The sequence below is a fragment of the Erpetoichthys calabaricus genome, chromosome 18 (genome assembly GCF_900747795.2).
Source record: "Erpetoichthys calabaricus chromosome 18, fErpCal1.3, whole genome shotgun sequence".
Taxonomy (NCBI): Eukaryota; Metazoa; Chordata; class Cladistia; order Polypteriformes; family Polypteridae; genus Erpetoichthys; species Erpetoichthys calabaricus.
Genome location: NC_041411.2, coordinates 73,100,884 through 73,124,361, shown reverse-complemented (window position 1 = coordinate 73,124,361; position 23,478 = coordinate 73,100,884). Strand labels below are relative to the sequence as shown.

General features: G+C 41.1%; 1 protein-coding gene across 1 annotated transcript in view; it reads right to left on the bottom strand.

Annotated features, from left to right (window-relative positions):
* The window catches only part of LOC114668717 (cadherin-related family member 4-like), a 61,487-nt gene extending 38,373 nt beyond the window's left edge, over positions 1-23,114 (bottom strand). Inside the window, exons 1-4 of the mRNA XM_051921437.1 lie at positions 22,921-23,114; positions 21,800-21,829; positions 14,186-14,373; positions 8,605-8,767 (exon numbers count right to left, since the gene is read on the bottom strand). Coding sequence (XP_051777397.1) covers positions 8,605-8,767; positions 14,186-14,373; positions 21,800-21,829; positions 22,921-22,978 — 439 coding nt within the window. The 5' untranslated portion in view covers positions 22,979-23,114. The remainder of the gene's footprint in view (positions 1-8,604; positions 8,768-14,185; positions 14,374-21,799; positions 21,830-22,920) is intronic.
* Positions 23,115-23,478: the final 364 nt, after the last annotated feature.

Sequence of the window (23,478 nt, the reverse complement as noted above, 5' to 3'; positions counted from 1 at the left end):
AAGCTGCTCCTCTGTCTGGAGATGATCCTGTTCAGTGGATGCAGTGGATTCTCCATGATTGAGAGGAGTCTGCTGAGCGCCCGTCGCTCCACCACAGATGTCAAACTGTCCAGCTCCATGCCTACAATAGAGCCTGCCTTCCTCACCAGTTTGTCCAGGCGTGAGGCGTCCCTCTTCTTTATGCTGCCTCCCCAGCACACCACCGCGTAGAAGAGGGCACTCACCACAACCGTCTGATAGAACATCTGCAGCATCTTATTGCAGATGTTGAAGGACGCCAGCCTTCTCAGGAAGTATAGTCGGCTCTGTCCTTTCTTGCACAGAGCATCAGTATTGGCAGTCCAGTCTAATTTATCATCCAGCTGCACTCCCAGGTATTTATAGGTCTGCACCATCTGCACACAGTCACCTCTGATGATCACGGGGTCCGTGAGGGGCCTGGGCCACCTAAAATCCACCACCAGCTCCTTGGTTTTGCTGGTGTTCAGGTGTAGGTGGTGTAAAGGACAGCCGGGTCCCATGACCGGCAGGGATGCCCCTGCTGCATCTGTTCCGGGGGAGCCACCGTGGGCAGCTCAATACCTCCCCCGGGACGCTTGGTGGCAGCCTCCCTGGCGGACAATGATTCCCCAACCTGGCGCATGGCTCCATGGGACATGGAGTCTTCCACAGCCTGGTTGGGGGCCTGGATGGCCGCCAGGGGGAGCTGCATGGACTTCGCAGCCCGGCTGGTCAAGTCCTCAGCCCCACCCGGAAATGCAATTTGGCCCAGGTGATTAAGCACCTGGAATACTTCTGGGTGGGGTATAAAAAAGGCCAGCCACCACCACTCGAGAGAGCCAGAGTCGGGAGGAGGAGGACTAAGCCTGAGGAGGAGTGGTGGTAAAGAAAGAAAGGAAGAGAAGAGTGTTGTGGTTAGTGGGTGTTCTGGGACTGTGTTGGGCCTGTGGGACACGGGGAAGGCGTGCCCCACGGCTGAAGAAAAATCAAGGAGTGTGCTTTATTTAAGTACGTGCCTCTGTCCGAGTCTGTGCCGGGTCGGGCGCTATATAGCGCCGTTCACAGTGGTTTGAGTCGCACCATTTAACAAAGTCCTTGATTAGTTCCCTATACTCCTCCTCAAAATGATCAAAGAGTAAGAAAAAAAAAGTACAAATCAGCTGTGACATTCTCTTTTGAAACCAGAGCATCATGGGTATCTTTAGAGCAGGGGTCGCCAAGTCCGGTCCTGGAGGACCACCGTGGCTGCAGGTTTTCATTCGAACCCTTTTCTTAATGAGTGACCTGTTTTTGCTGCTAATTAACTTCTCTTTAATTCATTTGAATTGATTTGCTCTTGAAGTCTCAGACCCCTTAATTGTTTCTTGTTCCTTAATTAGCTGCCAAACAATAATGAGACACAAAATGAGCCAAAACAATTGGTGTCCATCACACAATATCTGAAAGTAAAGAAAGGTGAAGGTCTCAGGAATGTCAATCTGCTCAGGTCCACAAAACATTTTACCAGAAATCCACAATTTCAGAAATGTCTGCTATTGCACAATGAGAGCAGCAACAAGCCACGGAATTAAAGAACGGGTTTAATTAACGACAGGAATCGTCACCTCGTTAAATGAGCTGGTTGGAGTTTGAGACCCTGACTTAGTTGGTCTTCTCTTGGCTCCCTCACGTCACATTTCATTTCTGTTCGGGTGCCACTTAAGGAAAGAAACAAAGCAATTCAGAGGAACGATGAAGACATTTAAGGGAACAAATCTTAAAAAAGCAATTCAATTAAAATGAATTCACAAGAAGTTAATTAGCAGCACAAACAGGGCGCTCATTAATAAAAGGGTTAGAATGAAAACAGGCAGCCACGGTGGTCCTCCAGGACCGGACTTGGCGACCCCTGCTTTAGAGTGCTTGTCCAATGCCACTATTCAAACTTTAGCATAGGCATTATATTCTTCCTGCGGTGGGTTGGCATCCTGCCCGGGATTGGTTCCTGCCTTGTGCCCTGTGTTGGCTGGGATTGGCTCCAGCAGACCCCCGTGACCCTGTGTTCGGATTCAGCGGGTTGGAAAATGGATGGATGGATTATATTCTTCCAATTTCCATTGTCTGGCAACACCAGCAACTGTACCCCAAAAGGAAGAGTCACAGAGCACCAAATCATTCAAACTAGCACAGTCCTTGGAAGGACTTAGAGGGGCACACCATCCCAGGGTTTTGGCTCCGATGTCCCCCACCTTGTATAAGCAGCATTGGTTTAATCTCCTCCCAGCGAGACCATTCAATGAGTGAGAACTGGTGCCCTGCACACTTCAATAAAGACCGGGTAGTCCGAGCTGACTTGTCACGTGGAGTGTAACATACCAAGGGACCTCGGAGGAGGTACTCTAACTAGGGAAGGGTTTCAAATTTTTGCTTAAAATTCTGAACTTTTAAAAAGTGACTCCATTTTTGGAATATAGGACTATTCTCTGGAATAATTGCAGGAAGGAAAATTGAGTTGAGAAGATGCTTTCTAAGGAAATGTTAGTTAGCATTTCAAGGAATTTCATCATTTGAAAAGAGAAAAAGACGAGTATAAACAGGAAAGAAGTTTAGCAGCCAGGATAAATGCGATCTTTAGAACAAATCGAGACGAGAACAGGCCATTCAGCCCAACAAAGCTCGCCAGTCCTGTCCACTTATTTCTTCCAAAAAACATCAAGTCGAGTTTTGAAAGTCTCTAAAGTCCTCCTGTCTACCACACTACTTGGTCTCTTATTCCAAGTGTCTATCGTTCTTTGTGTAAAGAAAAACTTCCTAATGTTTGCGTGTAATTTCCCCTTAAGTTTCCAACTGTGTCTCCGTGTTCTTGATGAACTCATTTTCAAGTTACTGTCTCGATCCACTGGACTAATTCCTTTCATCATTTTAAACACTTCACTCAGGTCTTCTCTTAATCTCCCGTAAAGACTCCGCTCTTTTAATCTTTCCTCATAACTCATCCCCTGTAGCCCTGAATCAGTCTAGTCGCTCTTCTCTGGGCCTTTTCTAGTGCTGTTATGTCCTTTTTGTAGCCTGGAGAACCCAAATTGCACCCAGGACCAATGTTCCCTCTAAGGAATAGCATATAGTGAGCAAAAAACATTGTTTATGAGCGACATTTTGTTTAAGCCAAAAATTTATGAGCACCAACTCCGATGGTCGGAGTGAGCGATCGTGCGATAAGTACGAGCGACGCCGTCGGAATGAGCGATCATGCGGGAAGTATGAGCAACGCTCTGAATTCGTGTGAGCGATTGCTCACGCGCTCAGCTTAGAGGGAACATTGCCCAGGACTCCAGATGAGGCCTCACCAGTGTGTTATAAAGCCTGAGCAGAACCTCCTTGGTCTTACTACAGAACATTTGCAAATCTGGTAAATCCAACTCACTTTCACGGGGTGCTGAAGCCGATCCCAACAGCACTAGACACAGAACAAGAAATAGCCAAGTGCCAGAGCACCACAGGGCAGATTTATACGCATGTTACACTCACATTGGGTCAATTACCTTAAAATGCTTACTTTCTATCAGAAATAGACCAACTCCTTGACTCTTTCCTTTGATTTTTGATAATTAAAATTTTAATTTTGTGTTAGATGATATTATTAGTACAGATGTTAACTATCTCTGTGCTCAGCTGGTCATTAATGGATGTAGGAAGATGGACTAAAAGTCCCACACTGGTTGAAGATGCAGACATAGCCGGTCCAGAGAACTGTGGCAGGGATTAATTTAGACTTTCAGTTGGCATAAGGAAAAAAGTGCCACATTTTTCCAAAGGATAATAATGCAAAAACTCCACAGCTGTTCATTTTTCTTTTGTGGCGTTCGTGTGGTAGAGAACCAATTCTTTCCATGTAGGTTCCTTCTTCATGAGTCCTTGCACATCACTAACTGCGTCTTGCAGTGTCTTACTTCTAACACATCCATTTGAAGCCCACTCACAATCAGGCCGCTCCAGCTCTGAACCGACGCCAGTCTCGATGAGGGGATTGAAGCAGACTGCCCCCTTGTGGTGCCACTGCATACAGTAGTCTGCTTTTTTTCAACGGAAAGTAATCTTTAGCTTTTGTCAGTTGTGCCATCTGTGTGCCTCAGGGTAACTTTGCACATTAGTACACCAGCTGCTCTTTATTTAAATCAGAGTTTTTAACCATTTGTAACAATCTCTTTACACTGTAAAGTCATAATGAGAACAGCAGTATAAATAGGTTGACCAGTGAAAAAGTTTCAATATTTTTAGCTTAAAAGTTTTGAATTGTTGAATTTCAGCCTGGCATCCTACTGCTTCTGTGGAGCTGCCATGGTCAGTCTGTCTTAGTTTTTTCATCCGGAAAGAAAGGAAGTAAACTAAATCTCAACTACTTACATGCCCTCCGAGTACAGGTATTGATTTATGGCTCTACACAACTGAGCAGCCATTGTACTAACAGGCAGACTTCACAGAGAAGACACACTCGGCCATGTCCTGGGCAACATTACAGTAATCCCTCGCTATATCGCGCTTCGACTTTCACGGATTTTATATGTAAGCATATTTAATAATAATAATTGCATGATCTCACCGTGTCTGCGTGGGTTTCCTCTGGGCGCTCCGGTTTCCTCCCACAGTCCAAAGACATGCAGGTTAGGTGGATTGGCGATTCTAAATTGGCCCTAGTGTGTGCTTGGTGTGTGGGTGTGTTTGTGTGTGTCCTGCGGTGGGTTGGCACCCTGCCTGGGATTGGTTCCTGCCTTGTGCCCTGTGTTGGCTGGGATTGGCTCCAGCAGACCCCCATGACCCTGTGTGTTCGGATTCAGCGGGTTGGAAAATGGATAGGATGGATGGATAATAATAATAATACATTTCTACAAGGCGCCTTTCAGAGAACTTAAGGACACCGAACAAACAATAAATAAAAGACACAATTATAAAACAACTTAAAAACATCAGAAAATCTAAACATTAAAACCAAACAAAGCCACTATAAATCAGAAGGAAAAAGAAAAAGCCATTTTAAACAGATGCGTTTTAAGTTTGCATTTGAAAAATGAATATGATTTGATGTTTCGAAGCTCCACAGGTAATGAATTCCAGAGCTTGGGAGCAGAACGGCTGAAAGCTCTGCTCCCCACGGTGGTTAGATGGGCGAGGGGGACGGTCAGATGGGTGGAGGAAGAGGACCTAAGGTTACGGGATGGAATGGCAACATGAAGAAGGTCAGACAGATATGGAGGGGCGAGGTTATGGATGGCCTTAAATGTTAATAGCAGAATCTTAAAATCAGTACGAAACTTGATCGGGAGCCAATGAAGCTGCTGCAAGACCGGAGTAATATGGTGAATAGATGGGGTTCGAGTGATGATACGTGTTGCAGAATTCTGGACTAACTGAATCTTATGAAGAGATTTATTAGGGAGACCAAAGAGGAGTGAATTGCAGTAGTCCAGCCGAGAAGTGACAAGACTATGAACAAGAATGGCAGGTGGTATGAGGAGTGAGGGAGACGCGAATGCAATTAATGTTACGTAGGTGGAAGTAAGCAGACCGGGTGATGTTATTAATGTGAGATTGGAAAGACAGAGTACTGTCGAGGATGACACCCAGACTCTTGACCCGAGGATGATGGGGAAACAACAGAGTTATCAATAACAAGAGAAAGATTATTGGTTCTGGATAATGATGATTTTGAACCAATGAGGAGAACCTCAGTTTTTGTCACTGTTTAATTTAAGAAAATTCGAAGAAAACCAGGATTTAAATTTCAGAAATGCAGTCAATAAGCGAGGGTGGTGGAAAAGCGGAGGTGGGTTTACCAGCAAGGTAGAGCTGGGTGTCATCAGCATAACAGTGAAAATTAAGGTTACAGTGATCCCTCACTATATTGCGCTTTGCCTTTCGTGGCTTCACTCTATCGCGGATTTTATATGTAAGCATATTTAAATATATAATCGCTGATTTTTTGCTGGTTCACGGATTTCTGAGGACAATGGGTCTTTTAATTTCTGGTACAGGCTTCCTCAGTTGGTTTGCCCAGTTGATTTCATACAAGGGACGCTATTGGCAGATGGCTGAGAAGCTACCCAGCTTACTTTTCTCTGTCTCTCTTGCGCGGACTTTCTCTGATCCTGACGTAGGGGGATTGAGCAGGGGGGCTGTTCGCACACCTAGACGATAGGGACACTCGTCTAAAAATGCTGAAAGATTATCTTCACGTTGCTATCTTCTGTGCAGTTGCTTCGTGAAGCGACATGCTGCACGGTGCTTCGCATACTTAAGAGCCAAACAGCCCTATTGATTTGTTTGCTTTCTCTGTCTTTCTGACAGTCTCTGCTCCTGATGCGCACTCCTTTGAAGAGGAAGATATGTTTGCATTCTTTTAATTGTGAGACGGAACTGTCATCTCTGTCTTGTCATGGAGCACAGTTTAAACTTTTGAAAAAGAGACAAATGTTTGTTTGCAGTGTTTGAATAACGTTCCTGTCTCTCTACAACCTCCTGTGTTTCTGCGCAAATCTGTGACCCAAGCATGACAATATAAAAATAACCATATAAACATATGGTTTCTACTTCACGGATGGCTCTGGAACGCAACCCCCGCGATGGAGGAGGGATTACTGTATATATTTGCGAACAATATTGCCAAGGGGAAGAAGGTAAATAATAAAAAGAAGAGGCCCCAGGACAGAGCCCTGGGGCACACCAGAAGTAACAGCGGTGGGTTGGGATGTGAAGGTTTTAAGCTGAATGAACTGAGTGCGGCCTGAGAGGTAGGATCTAAACCAATCAAGTGGAGTGTGAGTAATGCCAATCAGAGATAATCTATTAAGGAGAGTGGTATGACAAATAGTATCAAAGGCCACACTTAGATCATGGAGGATGAGAATAGTGATTAGACCAGAGTCAGCAGCCATAAGGAGGTCATTGGTAATTTTAACAAGTGCCGTTTCTGTACTATGAAGAGGGCGAAAACCAGACTGGAACTTTTATTGTGAGATAAGTGGGTGTGAAGTTGGATAGCTACTATTTTTTCAAGAATTTTGGAGATAAAGGGCAAGTTAGAAATGGGGCAAAAATTGTTGAAATTAGTAGGATCAGCACCAGGTTTTTTTTTAGTATTGGGGTTATAGCAGCAGTTTTAAAAGATGAGGGAATAAAACCAGTAGTAAGTGAAGAGTGAATGATGGCAGAAATGAGAGGGACTAGAGAGGGGAGACGGGCTTTAACCAGAACTGTAGGCAGGGGGTCCAGCTGACAAGTAGACGAGTTGGATTTGCAGATGAGATCTGAGATTTCAGAGGAAGTGGGAAGCTGGAAAGAAGAGAAAGAGTGAATAGGCGAGTGTAGTTCAGAAGGAATACAGAGAGGATCTGGACCAAGGTGCCACTAACTCCCCATATTAATAATTAGTCAAAAGACAATTCATATTATTTAAATGCTCAGTATTGTATGCCCTACATACTTCATGTATATCAACTTTGCAAGCCCAGTTTCCCCACATCAACGTCCTCAGTTTCCATGCGTCTTTGTCAGCAGTAAGCACCACAATGTAGATGGAGTCATTTGTTACCTCCTGCCTATGAGGGACAATCTTTAGGATTATGTCACCATCACCAAATGTGTACATTCCTTTCGTAACTCTGGACCTTTGGATGGCATTCAGTAAAACACAGAGACGTCATCCTCACACAGGCAGGACATTTCCACACTGCCAGCTGAGCAGTTGGTCAAATCAGCAAGACTCTTGGCTCTCTCTGTTAGAATGGATGCCTTCCATCCCACTCATCTCCATCTTTAAACACAGACATCCCAACTGCCTTTTATGATACAGCGCAATTGTACCATTTAAGCAGCTAGTTGGTTTTCCTTCACAATAATTAGATTATTTCTTTGTTTGTACAAAGCTGCCCATTCTGAAACCCCCAGAAACTAATTCAGGTTTGTGAGAGGAGCCAGGATTGGTTCTTGTCTTAGATTGGATAATGCCAGTCCAGATTGTAGCTCCTTATAATGTGTCACACATGTGCAAATAGGAGGGAGCTGTATGGACCAAGTGAAGGTAATTCCACGCCAGGCCAGGGGGTGGCAGGGTGTGCTAAACCTCCTTCTGACAGGAGAACCTCTCTGATTCAACCCTGAAGACATCAGCTCCAGAAGGATGTCATTTCCGGGCCCACTACATCACTTCCGGTTTTGGCATTTAAAGCCACCATTTTTCCCCAATCAGTCTTCAGTGTTGTTTTGGACTCCATGAAGGACACAGCTCTCTGGACTTTCAAACCCATTGCAGTCAGGGATATCATACCTGCGGCTGCCCCAAACCTTTTTTTTAAAGTGTGCCGAGTCTGATCATTTCACAAATGATAACAGAAAAGGCAAATTGAGAAAATCGATAAGTCACATTTTGAATCGGCCAGTTGTAAAGAGAGCTATAAACTATAAAAATAAATTCTAACTTGGATTCAAACATTGCCGCTCTGAAACTGCTTTTTCAATTATGGAATCATACCTAAGATTATGTTTGTAACAAAACAAAAGTAAACTCCGAATGGGATAGAAGTCCACATCAAAAAAGTAAAACACAAACATAAAAACAGTAAATTCGAATACCTGGATTCTCAAACACGGAGTCACAATTTGGGGGTTCATTGACATTCAAGACTTGCACGACGATGGTCTGCTCCACAGACTGGTTATTAGCTTCCACGAGAATGGTGAGAAAGTACACCGCGGTCATTTCAAAGTCCAGGGAGGCATTGCTGCTAAGTCGGATCTGTTTGGAAAGAAAATTGGAACATCTTGATGATATACCACTAAGGACAGGGGTCACCAAATCTGTTCCTGGAGGACCACCGTGGCTGCAGGTTTTCATTTTAGCCCTTTTCTTAATGAGTGACCTGTTTTAGCTGCTAATTATCTTCTTTTGAACTAATTTGAATTGATTTGCTCTTGAAGACTCGGACCCCTCAATTGTTTTTTTCCTTAATTAGCAGCCCAACAATAATGAGACACAAAATGAGCCAAAACAACTGGTGTCCATCACACAATATCTGAAAATAAAGAAAAGTGAAGGTCTCAGGAATGCTGATCTGCTCAGGTCCACAAAACATTTGACCAGAGCTCTTAGGAAAAAGATAATCAACAATTTTGGAAATGTCTGCTATTACACCACAAGAGCAGCAACAAGCTGTGGAATTAAAGAACGGGTTTAATGAACGACAAGACCTAGCACCTCATTAAGCTATTGGTTGGAGTTTCAGGCCCTGACTGAGTTGGTCTTCTGTTGGCTCCCTCACGTCACATTTCATTTCTGTTTAGGTGCCATTTAAGGAAAGAAATGAAGCAATTCATAGGAACGATGAAGAACTTCAGGGGAACAAATCTTAAAAAAACAAGTCAATTAAAATGAATTAGAAGAAGTTAATTAGCAGCACAAACAGGGCACTCATTCAAAAAAATGAAAACCTGCAGCCACAGTGGTCCTCCAGGACTGGAGTTGGCGACCCCTGCACTAGATCACTGGTTCTGGAAAACATTTATGCCTTTAATTCTTTTCCACCAACCCCAATAGTTAGGTTTAGGTTTCTTTATTTAGTCATGTTTACACAGGAAAACATGAAATTTGCCTTCTCAGTTGCATCTAATAACAAGTAACAGACAGAATGAAATAAAACATACAAATAGAAATAAGAAAGGTTAAGGTAAGGCAGTTAGATAAAACATATCTATACCAAAAAAAAAAAAAAAAAAAAAAAAAAAAAAGGTAACAGGATATATATCAAAACCTTAAACATTATCTCCGATATTTCTTATTGAAAAGTCGTATGGCACTAGGAAGAAAGGAGTTTCTGGAGCGATTTGTGTGGGTTTTCAAAGCAACTATCCTTCCTGATTTACTGAAGTTTAGTTCTACATGTAATGGATGTCTGTCATCAGTTGAGATGATTTCCAGTTTCTTTAGCATTGCCCTCTGACACACACTAGTCAAATCATCTACATCAGCCCCAATAACTTTAGCTGCATACTTCGTAATCTGCTGGAGCTTTTTTGAGTTTTGGTTTGTCAGACTATTAAACCAGGCAATGAAACTGAAAGTGATCACAGACTGAATCAGACTACGATAGAAGGACAACATGAGGTCCTTGTCTACTTTAAATAGTTTGAGTTTATGGAGGAGAAATAAGCGCTGGTTGCATTGTATTTGTATTCCAGTTAAGATTGTTATCTAAGTAAGTTCCTAAGTATTTATATTCATTCACTATTTCTACCTCCTCTCCCAGAACTACAATAGGTGAACATACAGATTTCTGTCTCTTAAAATCAAATATCATTTCTTTGGTCTTTGTTACATTCAGAGTGAGAGAGTTTTTATTGCACCAGATTACCATACAGTCCACTTGATTTAGATAGTGGCTTTCATCCTCCCCAGATATGCATCCTATGATCATGGTGTCATCCGCATACTTAATAATGGAGCAGTGGTCATTGTTCTGTCTCAGGTCACTTGTGTACAGAGTAAACAGTAATGGTGATAAGACACACCCTTGTGGACTTCCTGTGTTTGAATGAAGAGCTTTTGAAAAAGTGTCCTGAACTTTAACTGTCTGTGAACGATTTAAAAGAAAGTTCTGAATCCATAGTGTGATAAATGGGTTTACATTCATACTGTTTAATTTCCCAATCAGTATATGAGGCTGTATAGTATTGAACGCTGAAGAAAAATCCAAAAATAGTGCTCTGACATATGAACCAGGCTGATCAAGAAAGGTGTAGATTTGATGTAAAATAAGCAGAGCATCTTCCACACTTCTGTTTGCACAATAAGCAAATTGATTGTTGTCTTGAAAAGACTTTGTCTCTGTCATTAAAATGTTTTTCACCAAGTGTTCAAAGCATTTCATTGGAATAGATGTAAGTGCCACTGGTCTGTAATCATTTAAACAGCTTGGCCTAGAAACCTTAGATACAGGGGTGATGATTGATTGTTTCCACAGATTTGGTACAATACCACAGGTCAGAGACCAGTTAAAAAGCAAATGAAAAACTGGGGAGAGCTGCTTAGAGCAGGACTTTAAGAGCCGGCCTGATATGCCGTCTGGTCCCACTGCACTGTTTGTTTTGGCCTTCCGCAAGCCTTTTTCCACTTCAGTTAAACTGAACCCAATCACAGCAGAATACCTGGTGTTTTTATAAAGCATCTCCTTTATTTCTGTATTTTGGGTGCTGAAATCACTTTTTTCAAATCTGGCATAAAAGTTATTCAGTTCATCAGCTAAAAGCTTGTGGTCTTTGTCAGCTGGAAAATCCACATTCATTTTAGGGCCCAGTCCTGTAATTGTTTTTAGTCCCTTCCAGACCTGCTTTGGATTGTTATCATTGAACCACCTCTTGATTTTTTTCCCCATACATCTTTTTATTTTGTTTAATTAACTTGTTAATCCTTTGCTGTAAAATTCGCTTATCTTCTAACTTATTTTCTTGATGTGCATGTTGCTTTTGCAATAGTAATGCTTTAACCTCTTTAGTGATCCATGGCTTACTGTTTGGGTACACCTTGACAGATTTTTTTTTAATGATCATAGACTCACAGAATTGAATATATTCGCTGACAGTATAGGTGGCCTCATTCAGTGACTGTGAGGATGTCAGCAGATCCCAATTTGTACTGGAGAAGCATTCCTGCAGTTCCTCTACACTTTCCTTGCACCAGTTTTGTGTTGTTCGTATGGCTGGTTTTTCTTGTTTCAGTTTCTGTTTGTACTTCGGGAGAAGATGAACAACGACGTGGTCAGACGCACCCAGGGCTGCTCTGTGATGCGATATGTAGGCATTAGGGACATTTCCATAGCACTTGTCCAGAGTTTTGTCCCCTCTAGTGTTAATATTCACATATTGATGATAATTTGGTAATACTGACTCCAGACTGCATAAATTAAAATCACCCATTACAAGCTTAAAAGAACCAGGTGATTTGGTTTCTAGTTTATGAGCAGTTTCAAGAATTGATTCAGCTGCAGCTCTCACATCAGCATGTGGTGGAATGTAAACGACTGTCACAAATAATTGATTAAGCTCCCGTGGAAGATAGTATGGGCGAAGTCCGACGGTGAGTAATTCAATATTTGGCATGCAGATGCGCTCTTTTTCAGTGATATTCCTGCACCACCTTTTGTTAATGTAAAGGCAGACCCCACCACCCGTCTGCTTACCAGAAGCTGGATTTCTGTCTTGCCGTACGCAAACAAATCCGTCTACTTCGACTGCTGTATCCGAGTCTGTATTCTTAAACCAGGTCTCCGTAAAGCACATCAGACAGCTTTCACGGTACTCGTGGAGGTATCGCGCAGATGCTCTCAGCTCGTTCAGTTTATTTCGCAAGGACTGTGCGTTGCTCATGATGATGGTTGGCAAAGGTGTTTTAAAACTTCTCCGTCTCAGACGTACACGTAGTCCACCTCTTTTCCCTCGCTTTCTGGGTTTCAAAGATTTTAATTCGTCCGGTATAGTACACGAGGAGTAACCGGTAGCTGGTCTCATAGATAGCAACGCGTCCCGGCTGTAAATGAACAGCGCCGGCCACACACCTGGGATTTCCTGCGCAGGTAGTGCGTTAGTGTCCCGTTGGATTCCAAAGGCGATAACGATCAAAAATAAGAAACTTTCGCAAATGTTGTTAAGCATTTTATAGAAATAACTACTTGCAGACTAGTAAAAAGAAAAAGAAAATAAAAAGAAAACAATTTTACACGATTTTAGAACAAAAAAACAGGTACAAAACACGGAGAGATGCACTGAGAGGTCTGCTACAGAGCAGCGACCGGAAACATTTGCTTCAAATGTGGAAGTATGGACTTGTTTTATGGATTACCAGTTCCACCCTAGCAGCCTGCTTCTTCTTTGTGCTAAAACTGATGAAGTCAGTGTTTCTGTTGCAATTACTTAGTATGTTTTCTTAAATTTTTCACTTAAGCTGGCACTTAAGTCTTCAATCTGCCTCAAGAACGATTTAAAGATATGAAGAGGTAGGGGAAGTGATGGCGAAGGTGGTAGGGAATGAGAATGGCGCCCGTACACATGCGCCGCACGGCTGCCCTGCTGGCCTCTGTCGAGAGTTGATTCTACAATAAAACAAAACAAAATAAAAATAAAAAGAGGAATAACCTTGGAGGTCAATCATCATCTCGAAAGTGGATAGTAGACGTCACGTAGTATATGTGTACCAAAATTCAGGTCAATCGGTCAAACGGTTTGCGAGCTACAAGTGATTTAAAATCCTGCACAGACAAATGGACAGCCAGGGTAGCGTATTATAGAAGAAGATGTTAACTTTATAGAAACTCCGGAGAGAATGTACTCTTCGGTCTCATAGGGTATAGTGGATACAAGAATGAGAAATTTGTGATCCATGGTGGAAGCTCAGTTAAAGGCAGTACAGGGCAGAGGTTCAGACGTGACAGATCTAGAAGATACATCATGATTTAGTAGAGACATGGGGCTCCTCTTGTTTGTTTAGATGAGAATGTAGTGAGAAGTCAAGCAAAATGACACCCTAGATGAGAATCAAACTCTGGTCCTTAAAAGTCTAACACTGAAGCGGTTTGCTTTCAAAAGAATATTCCTCCATTTTTGGACCCTTGGTGAAATAGCAGGCAAGGCACACAAGACAATGCTAGAAAGCTGGTTTCTGAAATTAAGAGTAGGTCAAAGTTATAAATACAGTTAGGTCCATAAATATTTGGACAGACAACTTTTATCTAATTTTGGTTCTGTACATTAACACAATGAATTTTAAATGAAACAACTCGGATGCAGTTGAAGTGCAGACTTTCAGCTTTAATTCAGTGGGGTGAACAAAACGATTACATAAAAATGTGAGGCAACTAAAGCATTTTTTTAAATAATCCCTTCATTTCAGAACCAAATGTACAGAACCAAAATTAGAAAAAAGTTGTCTCTGTCCAAATATTTATGGACCTAACTGTATATCAAATTATTTGAACAGATATTCAAATAGCCTGTCATTTCTTGTGATTAAAGTGTGACTTACATTATAATCAGAACACACACAAAATGATTTAGAGCAACAAGTGGGTGAGGCTGTAACAATGAACTGAATAAAACTGAAGAGGTTTCTCACAAAAGAAGAATATTACTAAAGAATCCTAATAAGGCAGGTGATTTAAACAGATACCTCAACTTGATATGTATCCACTGTGCTCCCTGGTCTCAGGATTGGACTCGCAAAGACGGTAGTGGGAGGATTGACCCTTTGAATCCAGACTTGGGGGTTGGAATCATTGGTCTCAACTACAAAGCCAAATACAAGGCTCCCTGGAAGGCTGTTTTCACTGATGTTTACAGAGGTTGGAAGATTAAAGACTTAAAAGGAAACAATGAAAAAACAATTAGGAAATTACATAATCAAGGACTTCTTTACAGAAAGGTACATAAACAATAAAAGGTACAGTAGATGATTTTACACACTCTTCAACTTAGAGAGCAAAATATTTATGGTAAAATATTATAGACAGGAAGTGAACTCCCTAGACCAAACTCACTAGCGGTAACTAATCGATCGAGTCCTCTGTGGTGGCTTTACTACAACACATCTCGAAACTTATCCATCCATCCATCCATTCTCTTCCACTTATCCGAGGTCGGGTCGCGGGGGCAGCAGCTTGAGCAGAGATTCCCAGACTTCCCTCTCCCCGGCCACTTCTTCTAGCTCTTCCGGGGTAATCCCAAGGCGTTCCCAGGCCAGCCAGGAGACATAGTCCCTCCAGCGTGTCCTGGGTTTTATTGTTTCTTTGTATATAAAACGTTTCTACCTTGTCCATGTAGGATTTAAGCACCTTTAAGGGTTTTCTCTTGTATATTAGTGAGATTCATGTACAGTATCTGCACATCATTTGGAAGACCAGCAGGCATTTCATAATCAAGAAAATGTGTTTCTTTCACAAATGTCAGTCTGCTGGATAAGAGCATGGAGGATGTTTGGCTGTTCCAGGGAATACTTTTTTTATTTCCTTCATGAAATGTAAGTTGTTTTTTCTATATGAGTGAAATGTAAGACTTAATGAAATAACAAGCACAGTTATGAACTACAAAATATAAAAATACTTATGGTACTGACTTTGTGTTTTTTCTGGGTGTTAGTTTACCTTAAGCCAAGACATTCATTTTTTATTATTATTTTATACATAATGTCTCATCTTTGCACAAACCAGCGTGTTTCTTTGTGCCGGTCCCAAGCCTGGATAAATAGGGAGGGTTACATCAGGAACCGGTGTAAAATTCTGCCAAATCAATATGCGGACAACAATACAAATTTCCATACCGGATCGGTCGAGCCCCAGGTTAACAACGACCACCACCAGTACTGTTAGCCAACAGGGTGCTGGCGGAAATTGGGCTACTGTTGGCTGAAGAAGAAGGGATGTAGTGAGAGAGGACATGCAGGTGATGGATGTAACAAAACAAGATGCAGAGGACAGAAAGATATGGAAGAAGATGGTCTGCTGTGGCAACCGCTAACGGGAGCATCTGAAAGAAGAAGACGATGACGACAACACACAATGTCTCATCCTTATGCCTCACGCCAAGCCCCCTTGTTTGTCAGTGTAGCTCTTATGTCTACAGAGACTGGGTCTGTTGTAAGTTAGGACAAACAGCAGAACATGATGGTACTACAATCAAGTCAGTTGTACCAAATATGAAGGATTTTACTGAATCAACTGTAACATGAAGTACGTATTCATATCATTCCACTTTTTCGTATTGTTATGTTGCGGCCTTGTAATATAAATATACCAGTAAAAGCAAGTGCAGTGAATCCACTTGACTTGACCATTCCTAGTTTTCCTCCTCTTTCTCTGTACGTTTAGTATTCGTTTGCTCAGAGGTTGATGCACTTGCGGTTTCCTGATCAGATCTTCTTTTCTCCACCCTAGCTGCCCGCTTCTTCTTTCGTCAGCATCTTTTCGCATTAAAACTAATTAAGTCAGTGTTAGTATTGCAATTACTTAGAACATTTTCTTTATTTTTTCACTTAAGTTGGCACTTAAGTCTTCAGTCTGCCTCAAGAATGATTTAAGACATGAAGAGGTAGGGGAAGGGACAGCGAAGGTGGTAGGGAATGAGAACGGCACCCGTACGCATGCAGCACACTGCCGAGAGTTGATTCTACGATAAAATAAAAATAAAAAGAGGAATAACCTTGGAGGTCAATCATCACCCCATAAGCGGATAGCAGACGTCATGTAGTGTATGTGTACCAAATTTCAGGTCAAATGGTTTGTGAGCTACAAGTGATTTAAAATCCTGGACAGACACGGCAACGTATTATATAAGTTTTTTTTAAAACATTAGAACAATCCAAGGAGGAAGTCAGGACATCTATGAAGAGGATGAAGAATGGAAAGGCTGTTGATCCAGATGACATACCTGTGGAAGCATAGAGGTGTTTAGGAGAGATGGCAGTGGAGTTTTTAACCAGATTGTTTAATGGAATCTTGGAAAGTGAGAGGATGCCTGAAGAAGTGTACTGGTGGGCCGATATTTAAGAATAAGTGGGATGTGCAGGACTGCAGTAACTACAGGGGAATAAAATTGATGAGCCGCAGTATGAAGTTATGGGAAAGAGTAGTGGAAGCTCAGTTAAGAAGCGAGGTGATGATTAGTGAGCAGCAGTATGGTTTCATGCCAAGAAAGAGCACCACAGATACAATGTTTGCTCTGAGGATGTTGATGGAGAAGTTTAGAGAAGGACAGAAGGCGTTGCCTTGCGTCTTTGTGGACCTGGAGAAAGCATATGACAGGGTGCTTCAAAAGAAGCTGTGATATTGTATGAGGAAGTCGGGAGTGGCAGAGAAGTACGTAAGAGTGGTACAGAATATGTACGAGGGAAGTGTGACTGTGGTGAGGTCTGCGGCGGGAGTGACAGAGGTGGGATTCCATCAGGGATCGGCTCCGAGCCTTTTCTTATTTGCAATGGTGATGGACAGGATGACCAACGAGATTAGACAGGAGTCCCCATGGACTATGATGTTTGCTGATGACATTGTGATCTGTAGCAAGAGTGGGGAGCAGGTTGAGGAGACCCTGGAGAGGTGGAGATATGCTCTAGAGAGAAGAGGAATGAAGGTCAGTAGGAACAAGACAGAATACATGTGTGTAAATGAGAGGGAGGTCAGTGGAATGGCGAGGATGAGGGGAGTAGAGTTGGCGAAGGTGGATGAGTTTAAATACTTGGGATCAACAGTACAGAGTAATGGGGATTGTGGAAGAGAAGTGAAAAAGAGAGTGCAGGCAGGGTGGAGAAGAGTGACAGGAGTAATTTGTGACAGACGGGTATCAGCAAGAGTGACAGGGAAGGTCTACAGGACAGTAGTGAGACCAGCTATGTTATACGAGTTGGAGACGGTGGCACTGACCAGAAAGCAGGAGACAGAGCTGAAGGTGGCAGAGTTAAAGATGCTAAGATTTGCATTGGGTGCGACGAGGATGGACAGGATTAGAAATGAGGACATTAGAGGGTCAGCTCAGGTTGGATGGTTGGGAGACAAAGTCAGAGAGGCGAGATTGCGTTGGTTTGGACATGTGCAGAGGAGAGATGACGAGTATAATGAGAGAAGGGTGCTAAGGATAGAGCTGCCAGGCAAGAGAAATGGAAGGCCTAAGAGAAGGTTTATAGATGTGGTGAGAGAGGACATGCAGGAGATGGGTGTAATAGAGCAAGATGTAGAGGACAGAAAGATATGGAAGATGATGATCTGCTGTGGCAACCCCTAACGGGAGCAGCCGAAAGAAGAAGGAAGAAAGAACAACAATCCGCATGAGAACCGGCCATTCAGACAAACAAAGCTCACTAGTCTTATCCACTTAATTCTTCTAAAAATAACAACATCAAGTCGAGTTTCGAAAGTCCCAAAAGTCCTACTGTCGACCACACTACTTGGTCTTTTATTCCAAGTGTCTCTGGTTCTCTGTGTGAAGAAAAACTTCCAAATGTTTGAGTGAAATTTACCCTGAACATGTTTCCAACTGTGTCCCCATGTTCTCGATGAGCTCATTTTAAAGTCACTCTATGGACAGGGGTGTGAAATGCCTAATCATCTCCAGTCAGTTCAATGGATCACATGTGGATGCCATGCACCTGAGCCAAATAATAGATAAATTAATAAATGTCATAGCAGAGGGTCTGAATACTTGTGTCAATGTGATTTTTTGTGTTTTTAAATACATTTGAAAAATCTCCCTAACACACAGTTTATGCTTTGTCATTCTGGGATATTGAGTGTTGTGCACCCCACGTTGGGAATCACTGGTCTGAAGTCAATATGCAGTTTGAGGTTAATGTTCATTTGTGAAAAGGAAAATTGACAAGAGTCATAAAAAGGTTAGAGAGAAACATGAAAGCTGAAAAGGTGTGAAGTTGTGTGAGGTACTGAGGTGAGAAGAGAAGAAGGGTGAACCACACCAACTGAGTGCAGGAGGATCAGGACGCGTGAAGGTAGGCCCAAAGACGATGAAGAGCTTTTAATTCTTTTGCTTTGTTTCATAATGGAATTATTTTTGTGTACCTTTTGATAGTATGGGTGAGAGACGGGGGTTACAATGAGGGAGTCTCTCCCATCAACACTGTAATATATGTGTATATATTTATGATCTTAGTTAATTGCACTAGCTCACCAAAAAAAAATAAAAAATAAAAACTCCGCTTCAGTTTGGGAATAACACGGACCAAATGTAAGTTTATGGTCAGGTTTCTCAATTGACAAAACAGATAAAAAAAAAAATTCATTATTTTGACATGGCAAACCAATTTAAAGCAATGGAATGCTCAATAAAATGTTATGACTTAAAAACATTCCAGGCTTAACTTCCTTATTCTGTATCAATTGTGCAATTGTGTCATCTACTATCAGTCTACCTGTGTTTTTATTTTGTTGTCAGAATTAACTGCTCCGTAGCGACTTAGCACTGGTGACAAGTTTGAAACTGCAGAGAGTCATATTGGAACTCATGTGAGGTCATCTCAAATAGTTTTGGAGTAACTATTACGGTCGATTATATTTTTGTTGATAGTCACATAACTCTAGCAACATCGTTTTATGAAATCATCAAATTGCAGTTATAGGTGATGGAGATCCACAGTATCGTGTGTACACAGTTTTAAACCAACAACCTAAAATAATTTAAGGTTTTAGTGAAGTATTAGGGGGGCAAAGCACCCTGGTGCCTTAGGTGCCCAACCCCCTCTGGCAGCCAGTCTGCCATTCGCGTTGTGAAGAGGGGGGCTGAACGCACCTCAACGAGATGTGGTCGCTCCTCCAAACCCCCTCTTAAGCGGTGATACAATGGGAAACAAATCGTTTTTGTTTTTTTAACTCCTCTTTGCTTGATCAGCTGTTGCTGCTGTGCCACGTGATCTGCATCTCGTACGGCGCTTCGAACATTTAAAAGCCTGTACAGCAACTGTCCTACTCTTTGTCTTTTATTTCTGGCCCCTGGCGCGGTTAAGTCTGTTGGGACAAAGTCTCATCTTGAAGGACCGGAGTTCTTGATATTTTTTAGTTTATAAATTTAAAAATTCTAAAGTCTAACCACATCACATTTAAAAGTTTGATAAATTCTGAAAAGAATGATGCAAAACATATATATGTAGGTTTTAAAACAAGCCCGATTTAAAGCGTGAGAAAAAACGGGACATTAAAAACATTATTGTTGCACTTTTAGGCTTAGGATTTAGATAGATAGATAATAGTATAGTAGGCAGGATAGATAGATAGATAATAGTATAGTAAGCAGGATAGATAGATAGATAATAGTATAGTAGGCAGGATAGATGGATAGATAGAGATAGATAGATAATAGTATAGTAGGCAGGATAGATGGATAGATAGAGATAGATAGATAATAGTATAGTAGGCAGGATAGATGGATAGATAGATAAATAGTATAGTAGGCAGGATAGATAGATAATAGTATAGTAGGCAGGATAGATAGATAATAGTATAGTAGGCAGGATAGATAGATAATAGTATAGTAGGCAGGATAAATAGATAATAGTATAGTAGGCAGGATAGATAGATAGATAGATAGATAGATAGATAGATAGATAGATAGATAGATAATAGTATAGTAGGCAGGATAGATGGATAGAGATAGATAGATAATAGTATAGTAGGCAGGATAGATGGATAGATAGATAAATAGTATAGTAGGCAGGATAGATAGATAATAGTATAGTAGGCAGGATAGATGGATAGATAGAGATAGATAGATAATAGTATAGTAGGCAGGATAGATGGATAGATAGATAGATAGATAATAGTATAGTAGGCAGGATAGATGGATAGATAGAGATAGATAGATAATAGTATAGTAGGCAGGATAGATGGATAGATAGATAAATAGTATAGTAGGCAGGATAGATAGATAGATATAGTATAGTAGGCAGGATAGATGCATAGATAGATAATAGTATAGTAGGCAGGATAGATGGATAGATAGATAATAGTATAGTAGGCAGGATAGATAGATAATAGTATAGTAGGCAGGATAGATAGATAATAGTATAGTAGGCAGGATAAATAGATAATAGTATAGTAGGCAGGATAGATAGATAGATAGATAGATAGATAGATAGATAGATAGATAGATAGATAGATAGATAATAGTATAGTAGGCAGGATAGATGGATAGATAGAGATAGATAGATAATAGTATAGTAGGCAGGATAGATGGATAGATAGATAAATAGTATAGTAGGCAGGATAGATAGATAATAGTATAGTAGGCAGGATAGATAGATAGATATAGTATAGTAGGCAGGATAGATGCATAGATAGATAATAGTATAGTAGGCAGGATAGATGGATAGATAGATAATAGTATAGTAGGCAGGATAGATAGATAGATTTATCCGTGGAAATCAAAATCAGTTCTCTTTAAATATTACCGTGTGAGACAATGTGCGCAAGTCTGTCTAATAATTGACTTGGATGTAACAAAGAAAGAAAACAGTAAAACTGGAATAAGAACCTTCAGGAAATGAAAGGCTTAACCCAATACAGTCAGTCTGTCTGTCAGTCAGTCAGTCTCCAACCAGCTATATCCTAACACAGGGTCACGGGGGTCTGCTGGAGCCAATCCCAGCCAACAGCATGTATACCAATACACTGTTTGGCTGCAGGCCTCCCATTTTCAAAGCTTGCTGCACACACTTTCATCTCTTAAAATTAGGTCTGATCGATTTCGTGAGGTTTCCACATCACAAGCTGAAACTATCATTCCTTATGAAATGATAGTTGAAAAGCTAAATGTGAAATCTGAATATTTCTGTTTAACAATCTTATTCAGTAAACATTCTGTGATTTTGTCAACCATGAAGGGCCTTGATTGTAATAATAAGCTATTGGCAGGATTTGAGGTGAATTGTTTGCTGTTTTAACCAATAATTCCTTCCTCTTTATTTTAGTTTTGTATAGCTACATGCATTGGCAGGGGAAACAAGTTAATTCATGTTTATATCGGTAATAAATTATAGCTAATGTTGTACCTTAAATCAATAATATTAAGTCCTTTAGCTTGTATAAATAATTGAATTAACGGTCTTCAATGTATAATCTGTATTTCTTTCCAACATAATGGACAAAAAAAAAAGTAATACACCAAATACAAGTGGGGTGCACTTAATTTTTTTCATCATATTGCATGTGTAAAATCATCATTAATATAGAAATGATATAGAATTTATTAAAACATCACTCAAATATAACACCAATATCTACATGTTTCTTACCAGGGTTGCTCTGTGCAGAGGTCAATTTAACTGCAACAGAAAAGAAAAGCGCATTTTACAAATATTCAGAGCAATATCTAGAATACAAACTGTAAAGCCAAAACAACAACAAAAAAAAAAAAAAGGTCATATGTGATGCAGCTACTATTAACATTGAGAACATCGTGTATTACTTTTGATGAGAGAGCGCGCGCAGGCGCATTGCCTCACCCACCACATGACAGACCACCTTAGGATCCCAGATTAGGACGCGAGTGCAGCCATGCGACGGGTGACACCTCAGCACCACACCAGTTCAGATGGAATGCGAGGTTTTTATGGTGGCTGAAGTGCCAGTTCTGTCACCCACCCCCAGGTGTTTCCCTGCAGCTTGGAGGGACCCGACGAAGTAGAGTGACTTTTGGCGTTTACGGGATTCGAACCGACAAACTTCTGATTGCCAGTGCAGATCCCTACCTCAGAGGAGGGGTTGGGGGCAGAATAAAAAAAAAACAAAAAAAAAAAAAACTGGATAAACTTTAAGAAATGAGTTTAAAAACCAGAGAGAGATGATGCTCTGGTGTCTATAAATAATATTAAGAAGGAAACAAAAAAAATGAAAACAACCCAAGCAAATTCACACTGTAGCATATAGGAACTTAATACCGGTGTACACATATTGAGCTCGCCCGCAATTTAGCAAAAGGAATGATTGTCACAAAATTGTGAAAATTACCCTTTAGAGCACCTTTTAAATATTATAGTTTGACCTGGCAACATTCACAAAATTAAACTGTAGAAAACTGACTTTTTCAAAATTATTGATCATTTTTAATTACATAAGTCAATGTTTAACTTTTAAAGCACTGTATCACCCTGGTAATATAGAAGACGCTCCTGGTCTCCCAAGCCGTGTAATTAATAAGAGCAGCAGCAGTCATCGAGCGACTAAGCCGAGCTGTTGCTTCCTCTCTTGCGCATAAAGCCCGCGGGATATTTTGAATTATAAATGAATGTCATTTAACACGTAGAACAGCAGTTTTATATCTAATTCAGAATGTTTCCTTAAGAAATGTTATTTATTCATTTAAGTTATGTAAAACGCAACCAACTAGAATCTGAAAATAAGCAAAACGTATTACCTTTAACGTGCATATATAGCAAAAATAACATGACCTTGGTGCATATAATCCAAGACATTTTATTCGGCCGAGCAGCACTTGTCCGATAGGTAGCCTCGACGCAACAACCGTTTCAATAATTGACAACTCGAAAATGAATCTCAGCTAAGTGCTACACCCGGGCCATCATAAATAAGAGAGTCAATAAACGGTTGCACCACACGTTGACGATTCACTTGTTTCGCCCGATCTTGTCCGGCCGATTGTTCCGTTGAGGTGACTGGCTGTCATTTGAGGGGTGTGGTCGCGCCTGATGGGACTTCCATTCAAGACGTCGGCGTTAAGGAAACGGCAGATTACAAGGACACGGCTATGTGTTGTCCCACAGCAGGTATGCCGTTGCCAGGCCATCGGTTATGTCACTGAGCCGATAAAGAATTTGGGAAAAAAAAAAAAAAATTCTTTTTACATTACCTGATTTATTGCTGCATACTGGCAATAAAAAAGAAACATAGCAACAGTCTTCGATTAAAGGAGTAGATAGACACAACTGAAAAGCCTGTCTAGTAATTAAAACTC